The 9,190-nt window shown below is 47.0% G+C and overlaps 5 protein-coding genes across 5 annotated transcripts in view; all 5 read left to right on the top strand.

Annotated features, from left to right (window-relative positions):
* TEOVI_000836000 (disulfide isomerase, putative) overlaps positions 1 to 1,115 on the top strand; it is a gene marked incomplete at both ends in the record, with an annotated part of 1,779 nt that extends 664 nt beyond the window's left edge. The window contains one exon of the mRNA XM_067220461.1: positions 3 to 1,115. Coding sequence (XP_067076562.1) covers positions 3 to 1,115 — 1,113 coding nt within the window. The remainder of the gene's footprint in view (positions 1 to 2) is intronic.
* A 588-nt stretch (positions 1,116 to 1,703) lies between these two features.
* TEOVI_000835900 (Iron-sulfur assembly protein 2) lies at positions 1,704 to 2,225 on the top strand (the record flags this gene model as incomplete). Its single annotated transcript, XM_067220460.1, has 1 exon — positions 1,704 to 2,225. The coding sequence occupies one exon, from the start codon at positions 1,704 to 1,706 to the stop codon at positions 2,223 to 2,225; it is 522 nt and encodes a 173-aa protein (XP_067076561.1).
* A 457-nt stretch (positions 2,226 to 2,682) lies between these two features.
* TEOVI_000835800 (uncharacterized protein) lies at positions 2,683 to 3,276 on the top strand (the record flags this gene model as incomplete). Its single annotated transcript, XM_067220459.1, has 1 exon — positions 2,683 to 3,276. One exon carries the CDS (start codon positions 2,683 to 2,685, stop codon positions 3,274 to 3,276), a length of 594 nt encoding a protein of 197 aa, XP_067076560.1.
* An 896-nt stretch (positions 3,277 to 4,172) lies between these two features.
* TEOVI_000835700 (uncharacterized protein) lies at positions 4,173 to 4,985 on the top strand (the record flags this gene model as incomplete). Its single annotated transcript, XM_067220458.1, has 1 exon — positions 4,173 to 4,985. The coding sequence occupies one exon, from the start codon at positions 4,173 to 4,175 to the stop codon at positions 4,983 to 4,985; it is 813 nt and encodes a 270-aa protein (XP_067076559.1).
* Positions 4,986 to 7,274: 2,289 nt separating this feature from the next.
* TEOVI_000835600 (mitochondrial processing peptidase, beta subunit, putative) lies at positions 7,275 to 8,744 on the top strand (the record flags this gene model as incomplete). The annotated part of the gene is made up of 1 exon (XM_067220457.1): positions 7,275 to 8,744. One exon carries the CDS (start codon positions 7,275 to 7,277, stop codon positions 8,742 to 8,744), a length of 1,470 nt encoding a protein of 489 aa, XP_067076558.1.
* Positions 8,745 to 9,190: the final 446 nt, after the last annotated feature.

Here is a 9,190-nt window from a genome sequence, read left to right as displayed (position 1 = left end):
GAGTGGGTGAAGGGGAAGGGCAACAGGGAGTGCAAGCGAATAATAGTAAGTCCATCCATGAGGAGAAGCACATGCAGAAACAAGATCGGCTTTCTGACGCGCGCGAGGCGCGGTGGAATGTTGCCGTGGACGCTGCTGCTTCGATGGAAAAGATTCGGTTTGGTGTGATATATGGTGATGACGTGCCATCTGCTTGGGCAGAGACGGGGATAACGCCATATATTGCCGTTCTCGAGGCCGCACAGCGGTGTAAAGGCAGTGGGCCCGATGGCGCACTTGTGCTTGTTGATTCTGACGCATACAAACAACCACAATGTTACGAGGGTCCGTGGTTTGAGGAGTCCGTCAATATCCCTCAAAAGAGCGGGGCGGAGAGCGTGACCCCGCTGCTTCACCCATCCTTCATAGCCTTCTTCATGTTAAACGGCCTTCATGCAGTGGAACGAGCTTCGTCATCGCTTCTATCAGCCGTTACCACCACGAACCATCACTATTTGGGCCTCCTTATCACGAATGGCCCTATTACACAAACTGACACTAATATGCTTCCAGCTCTGCGTGAGGTGGTGCAAGAACGAAACGAAGCTCGCCGTACGGTCGCTGTGGGGCTTGAACCTCAGCGGAGGGTCTCGTTGGCGTACGTTGATGGTCGCACTCACGAGGCGTGGCGTACGCAATACAAAGTGAAGCTGGAAGAACTCCCCGCCTTCGTGGTTGTGGACCCGCGGCGGAACAAGGTATACCGCTTGCGCAGGCACACTCCTCACTTCGAGGTAATTAAATTCTTCTTGCCGTGGCCGCGTGGGGGCGAGCAACAGTCAGTCATCGTTTCCTTCATTGCTGATGTCGAACGTGGGGTCGCGGTTGGTGAAAAGATGACATTTGTCGGGGAGGTTGCAGAGCATCTGCTGCGACTTCCGGGAGTGGAGTTTCTCTACGAGGTCCTCGAGTTCGAAGACAGTCTACTTGTGGTTGTTGTGCTCGCCCTCTTTGTGTTTGCGATCGTACTCCTCATTGTACTCGTCGTAGAGCCGGTGTTTGAGCGGCGTGCGGATGAAAGGATGACGGGGTACGGGGAAAGGGACACTTCTGCAGTTGAAAAGAAGAGGAACTAATATCCGGAATTCGCTCCTGAGGAAGTGCGGTTGGTCACTGCAGGTGCAGAGCGTGTGAGAGCGTAAAGTAAGCCGAAGACGGTGGTTCTGTGGCACTGGAAGCACATTGTGGACTGAAAGTAAGCGGTGAAAGAGTCGGGATTTGTATCTTTGGCACACGAATATTCGCATTTGCGCGTGTTTAGGGAAGCGTCAAGTTGTGGCGTCGTGTGTTAATGCTGCTGCGTCTGCGCGCGCAGCCCATATGTGGGACATAACTTCTTACGTAACATATTTTTTTTTCCTTTTCCCTTGTTAACTTTTTCAGACCCCTGTTAGCAGCGCGGCTTGCGGCTAAGGGTATCAGAGGTAAAGAAGAAAGTGCACCACAACCAGGACCTGTGTGCGAGAGGAAAGAGTAAAGGGAGGCATCACTAAAAGCCGGATCAGTCTATTTGAGGGGAAGGGCCAAATAGGGGTGACCACGCACTCAGTTACAAAGTTGAGGTGAAGTGAGTTCGTACGGCGGAGTTCCAGTTGCGTTTAAGAAGTTGCGTCACCACGGGAAACAATAGTGAGTGCACTGAGTGAGTTGGGGAATCAGGAACTATGCTGCGCACTTCCCTGTTCCTCAGGTGCGTACCCCCACTTTCTGCCGTCTACGGAAAAAGTTTTTCAGTTACACCGCGGGTATGGCGCCGCATTAGCGAGAAGAATGCAGAGGAGGGCTACGGCAATGACCTGCGGTATTTGCGATTGATGATTGAGTCCGGTGGATGTCACGGCTACGCGTATAAGTTTTTATTTGAGGAGAACAGCGAGTTAGTGGCGGATGAGGACGTTGTGGTGGCAGAAAGCGATGTCGTTCAGCTTCCCCAACCGAAGAGCCAGGAGTTGCGTACCGTAGCCGAAGGTGAGGGTGAAGGTGATGTTGGTGAAAGCAAGGCAAAAGGCCCACCGCCACGGCTAGTTGTCGATAAGCATTCGGTAGCGAAACTTCTCTCGGCAGTGGTGGATTTCCATTCTGAGTTGAAGGGCTCCGCATTTGTTGTTATTGGTAACGAATTAGTAGACAAGTCATGTGCCTGTGCCATGTCCTTCTCGATGAAGAAGCAGCAGCAAAAGGTGTGAGTTGGTGCGTGTGTCTGCCGAAATGGACACCATGGGGGGGGGGTAGAAACCCAATACAGTATATGTTTTCTCAGGTGGACGAGCGAATATTGAACGGCGGGATGGAAAGGAAGGAAGGAGACCGCGGAGTGGTTACTGACTCTTACGTTTATTTGTTACTTCCTCATTGTATGTGATCGTGTTGTTGTCGTTATTTTACACTTTGCTGCGTTTGACTTCATAGTTCTTGCGGAAGTGTTGCGGAAGAGGGAGGGGATGCTTCACTTGCCGCCATTTTCTCGCTGCAATTGAGAGCTTGTTGTTCTTCATCTGTCGTGTTGTGGCAGGACCGTCGTTACTATATCATTTTCCTCCTTTCCTTCTTTTTTCCTTTCTTTTTCCTTTTCCAACTGTTTTACCTTTTTTCTTTTTTGTGGGATCTCCCTATCATCGGACTTGTGTATCTGCACTGAGCAAGATGTCTATGGCCTACATAATGGGAAAAGAGCAAGAGGAGGTTCTGCCATACCGTATTATGCGTCTCAACCGTGCTCCAGCCGTTGGTCCCGTTGCTCGTAAAGAGGACAATGAATCTACCCACAGTTCTTGCGGGTACGACAGCAGCCCCGCTACATTGGAGTCTGAACGACAGTATCAAATAGAAGGCGAAGGCCAAGAATGTGCGAGTTGCACCGCTTGCAGCGGTAAAGTTTATTTGCATGATAAAATTACCGACGATATAGTTCCTGTTATGGCAACGACAACAAAACCGTCAGTGATGACCACCTCTCCGCCTGCGCATCGTTTGCGCAGAGGTCGTGGCCAAGCTATTGTTCGTGCCGCAACTGATCATTTGAAAGGAGGAGGGGTTCTCGTTGAAGATGCTCCGGAACTTATTTATGCTGGCCGGCGGGCCCCACGGGGTTACTGTGCGGCTGCTGCTCAACATGTGCAACTCTTCGCCACACCGACGTCCCCATCCGAAACACCGGCGGATATATTTTGGGCAAAAGTCAAGTCGTCTCGACAGTCCCGCCTCGCTATGCTGCGTGGCAGTGGTCCCCTGTGGTGAAGTCCCTCCCTTTTACATAGAGTTTATTGTTGCTGGCTCATCACTTGTTTCTTTCTTTTTTTATTATTGTTTTTTTTCTGTTAGAAAAAAAGAAGCATTTCAATTAATTAATTAGTTAATTAATTTTTTTTATTGTTATGTGCTTTTTATGCGTTGCGTGGCGAGGTCGTTACTGTAGGGGTAACCGCGTCAATTCCGCGGAGGGCTTGTCCTTGCTTTTATTCAGGTATTACTTTTGGTGCCGTCCCGCTGCCGTGATTGTGGAGAGCCCCACTTGTTGTTTGCGGGTGTTGTTGTTGGGCGCTGCTTATTTATGCATAAATTATCCACTTATCTATAGAATTACTGTGCGTATGTGTTGGCATATAAGCCTATTCATACAACAGCTTATAGAGAACTTCAAAGATTAATTGCTAACACGCCGCCTCTCTTCTAATCATCTGTTATAAACCCACTGTTGTGTCAACCTCTTGACTGTCACTTGTCGTGTTATTTTCCCTTTTCTCTCGGGGCAATTCAGTAACGAACTTTGTGCACTGCAGTGGAGTTGAGAAGAACCCAAATTAGTGGTGGCGTGTGAAAATACTTGTTGGCGTCACAACAATTGAACGGGCTGTGTCTCACACCTGGTTGTTACCACTGTTGCCGTTAGGCTTATTGATCGAAAGAAGACGTGAATTGAAAGATTTGTAGGGAAGGGAGGTTTGTTTGGGTTATTTCAGTATAAGAGCAAAAAGCAACGAAAACTCCCCCCAAAAACAGATTGAGAGTAGAAAAGTCTCCGGAGGAAAGATTCACATTCCTAGTAACAAAGAAAGTGTGAGGGACCGAAGAAAAAAGAAAAGAAAAGGAAAACAACACCAAACAAACAAAGAAGAGGTGGGGGCGGCAATATTATGGCCAGTAGCACGGATTCACCCCCTCCACGTGAGGTATTTCACGGGCCTCGCTCCATTAGCGCATCATCGAATCGTGCGCCATTATTTATTGTAAAAAATGGTACGTCGCGACACCAGTCATTGTCGCCACCGCCCACATGCGGCTCTCCGCTGTCAAACCCCGAGTGCGGTGATGTGAGCTGTAGAAAATTATATGGGCTCTCATCTACTGATTGCTCTAATTACCCAAAGAGTGAGTGTTACAGTAACTTCAGTGTTCCCTCTGACTCTTCAAACACATGCCGTCACGAGCATTTCAAACCACCCGGCAGAAAGAGTTCTTTTCTTGATCGTGTGAAGGCTTTTCTGACTCCGTCGGGCCACCCAACGGTGCATTCACAAATCATTAAACCGTCTGAACCCTTTGCTGAGGACTCTCCGGAGGATGTTGTGGTCTTCAATTCTGAAGCTGCAAAGGGTGGAAAGAGCGGTAAAAAGCAAGTCAGTGGCTCTTCCAGCGGAAGGGATGCCGGCTTTGATGTTAGGACGTCCTTCGAACCGACTCACATGTTTAAGGAGGAGTGGGAGGAGAGGCCTTATGTGTCACACGACCATGTGCAGGCTGACGGGCAACATAAAATGCTTTATTTTTCTCTGGGAGATGGACACGTAAGAAAATTGCTCCGTGAAGAGGCAAAATGTCGCAGACGTCTCGTGGAGGAAGGCATGACTGTGATGCGGGACATTGGCAGAACATATGTAGCGATGTCTCGTAGTGTCGCTGCTGAGGCATCGGCGGGTTTATTGGCGGACAGACATCGGGGAAAATGATCGGTGACACTCTCTGCCGTGGGTCTGTCCAATATATATATATATATATATATATGTATATGTGTTGAAAAATTACTTATTCGCACAGAAACATTCCTCACAATCCCGTCCTCGCGGCGACGTGATGCTCTTGGAAACTCCAGGAGAAAGAACAGGTGCCGTGCTTTTGGATTTCTCTGAAACAAGTGCCGACTTTAGGCAAGTACATGTGGTTCTTTTTCGTTGGCCGCTTCGTAGCGAATCGTATTGTCCTTTTCAGTAGATGTGTAACGCAATTGTATGCTACTAGCAATTACTTATTATTGTTATTGATTTTTTTAAAAATTTTGTTGGGTCATTTTTGGCAGTATTGGTCTCTTACTTTTCAAATGGTGCAGTAATGGGGAGAAGCGCGATGTGTAACATGCGTGTGTATTGTACACTCATGGAAAAGGAAAGGTGGGGGCTTCGAACGTATAATGTGGATATGAAGAGGAGGAGAGGAGGAGGGGGAAGGGAACATTAGTTTTGATGGAAGTTAAGATGAGAGGACCACAACAATGATGAAAGTGCTGCCGGTGTTTAAAGAAGGGGGTTTGGGACACTTCTTTCCAACCCTTTTTTGATCCGTGCTTTTGTTTCGTCTCCTGGTCCCTCCATCCTCGACTCCGAACACATCCGGCACTGTTTGTCACTTATATGCGTTTGCGTTTAACGGCTCACCTCTTTTTTTTTTTTTGAATCCCTGTGGTGCTAAAACAATGTTGAGCTGCCCTTCTCTTGCGCGTTGCGTGCGTGTCACCACAGTGCTATACATCACTTTATTTTATCTTATTTTATTGTATTTGTTTTGTTTCCAACGAGAGTTATCGGGGAAGCGGGGGGGGGGAAGAGACGGCTGAGCGCAATGTTATAAATTGCCACAGTCGCTTCATTTCCCCATTTTTCTTATTTTTTCTCTCTTATTTTTTTTTTAAACAAGTTTTCTGAATGATGAAGATACCACTGTTGAATAAAATGTACGCATGAAAGTATTTTCTGTGTGGTTATGTATTTAATTTACTAGTCTACTTTCCCCATCTGTCCAGTCGTCTCAGCACCGTTCTTTGCTGTTCACGGCAGCCGCGGAAGCTACGCTTTCGTATTTTGTTTTCACTTTTGTTTGCTGTGATATTTATTTGTTTAAGCATTTATATGAAAACCTTTTTTTTCTTTAAAAAAATTGAAAACTTGACTTATTCCCTACAACCCGGGTTTAAATGTCTCAGGAAAAAAATTTCTCGCCTTCTTTGCCCCAGTAGATAAATATATATATATATATATGAATACAGGAGGTGTTGAAGTGCTTTCATGTTCCCCTTACTTTCGGTTGTTTTGTGTTCGCTGCAATCGTACTGTTGGTGGTGAAGTTGCCGCTGTTTATATCTTTTCCTAAATTTCCGTTTCATTTATTTTATCTTCGCTAACTTATATGCCTCTACGTGTCGTTTTTTCTTTCCCTGATCCTCACACATATTTTAAGTATTTGTCTTGCGGGAAGTCTAAATGATCATTTATACATTTGCATATTTGCAATTCATATATATATATATATATGTGTGTGTGTGTATATATCAACAGAAATGTATTGTTGCCTTTATGTTTGCTGTGTCTGTTTACCACACTGGAAACTCACGTATATATGCACTTCCTCATTTATTTTCGTCTACCGTACACATGCGTTTGCGCGACTAAAGGTAGGAAGTCAAGAGTTCATTACAAACGGCACCAAAAGAAAGAAATTAAGAAATAGAGAGTAAACAAAAATCAGGAAAGTGTTGCCAAGGAAAAGAAAAAAGGGAGAAGTGTAAATAAGGCAGTAAACAAATAGTGTGAAAGGGTAGTGCATTCCAAAAGTAACAGGAAAATAAGTAAATAAAAACATTGAAGGGTGCAATCACTACGAGTGAAAACAACATTAATACAAATAACGACAGTAACAATACAGCCCATACATATATATAAGAGGAAGCTGGAGAGGGGGAAAAAGCACAGCAATAGCAACTAAAAACACAAAACCGAATCAAAAACAATAAAGCGGAAGTGAATCACAGCGTAAGGTAGAAGTAACGTGAGAAAACACAAACAGGGTGAGTACGCCGTAAAAGTAGCAGCGGCATAACCGGCAGCAGTATCAGTGACAGCTTTAGTATCACAAAGGGAATTTATTTATCGTGAAACCGGCCAAAAAAAAAACACGGGAAAAACCCATCCCAAACAAGAAAAAGAACATATAAAAGGAAGGGGAGCTATTCACGAGCAGCCGTCATCATGTCTGTCAGTTTTTCCACTCTGATTCAGCGGTCCCGCCCCTCTTCAAACCATGCAACCACTAAACTTCTCAGCAATGTCCTTGCAAAGATTCCCCCAACGACACTCAGCACAGTTGGTAGCGGCGTGCGAGTGGCATGCGAGGAGAATCCCATCGCGTCTCTCGCTACTGTTGGTGTATGGTTGGATGCGGGAACTCGTCATGAACCTGCGCAATACGCCGGCACTGCGCGAGTCTTGCAAAAGTGTGGGTTTCTTGGTACTTCCAACCAAACCGCAGCACAAATCGCCGCAGCGGTGGACGAACTCGGTGGGCAGCTAACAGCAAACGTTGGCCGCGAGCACACACACTTGTATATGCGTGTCGCCCGCGAAGATACGGAGCGTGCTGTGTCTCTCCTGGCGGATGTGGTACGCAATGCCCGTTTGAGCGATGAGGATGTGGAGGTGGCGAAACAGGCGGTGCTACGCGATCAACATGACTTTGAACAGCGGCCAGATGACATTTGCATGGATAATCTTCACCGTTGTGCCTTCGACAGCACAACACATGGGCCTGGTACACCGCTGTACGGCACAGAGGTCGGGACGACGCGTCTCAGCAATGCGCAGCTAAGAGAGTACCGTGACAAGATGCTTAGCGCCGGCCGCGTGGTGGTCGTGGGGAGCGGAGCTGTGAACCATACCGCTTTGGAACGGGCTGCGACCAGCGCGTTCGGGGACCTGCAGAAGGGAACTGTAACACTCGCCGGAGTTCCCGAAGCCCGGTTTGTGGGAGGAGAGTACAAACTGTGGAACTTGCGTTACAAGACTGTCCACATTGGATGGGCTTTTGAAACCTGTGGCGCAGCATGCGAGGACTCCCTTCCGCTTGCACTCGCCTGTGAAGTTCCCGGTCCGTTCCACCGTTCCCAACATGAACTTGGACAGCATGCCATGCATCGTGTCCTAAAAACTTTCTCTTCGCTGGATCACAGCACTCCTACCAACACCCACTTCAACGAGAAGTGTATTGAAATTGCGAACCCTTTTCTGCACCAGTACAAAGACACGGGGTTATGCGGAATGTATGTTGTGGGGCGGCCGGCTCAGGCGGGTCCCGGAGACGGCACGGCAATGATTGAAGTGTTTCAATACACCATCGCGGAATGGTGCCGCATCTGCCAGAAGATACTCCATGAACAGGAACTTGCTCAGGCCAAGGTGAACCTCAAGTCCCAACTGCTCTTCAACATGGACGGCAGCTCAAACTCTGCGGAGGATATTGGTCGGCAGGTACTTCACTATGGGCGCCGCATTCCGCTGGAGGAAATGTACGCTCGTATCGATGATGTGACACCAACAAATGTACAGGAGGTGCTTCAGCACTACTTCTACGGGCGGAAACCGGTGTACAGTTATCTTGGTTACTGTGCTAACATTCCAGGTTATGACTGGACACAACACTGGTCCTACAAGTACTGGTATTAAATGATGGAGAAACGTTTTCGTCCCTTTTCCGTACTTAGTCTCTGTTATTATTATTACTATATATTTTTTTGTTTTAAATCTTCCATGTTGCGCACGTACATGTACACATATGTATTTGGTTTTTATGGCGTAGGTGATGACACCGCTGTTGTCCCTTTTTTTTTATTTTTATGAATCTATCCTGACGGATAGCGATAATGCGATTTTGCAGTTGCAGTAACTTTGATGGCGGCTGCGCCTTTTCCTTCCTCTCTGTTCACATATATGAGTAGTACAGCGGTACCAGCAGCAGGAACAGAGAGTGAGGGAGATGTTTTTGTTATTTTTGTTTATTTTATTTGTGGTTACCATTTCCATCGCGTTGTCATCGCTCTTTTTTTTTTGTCCCCCCCTTCCTAAATGCACATGCGGGTCCGCCAATAAACCTCCTATTTTTCAGAAGCATG

Source organism: Trypanosoma equiperdum (assembly GCF_001457755.1).
Source record: "Trypanosoma equiperdum strain OVI genome assembly, contig: ctg_1153, whole genome shotgun sequence".
Taxonomy (NCBI): Eukaryota; Euglenozoa; class Kinetoplastea; order Trypanosomatida; family Trypanosomatidae; genus Trypanosoma; species Trypanosoma equiperdum.
The sequence above is the reverse complement of the archived record's forward strand: the minus strand, read 5'-3'. Positions and strand labels throughout refer to the sequence as shown.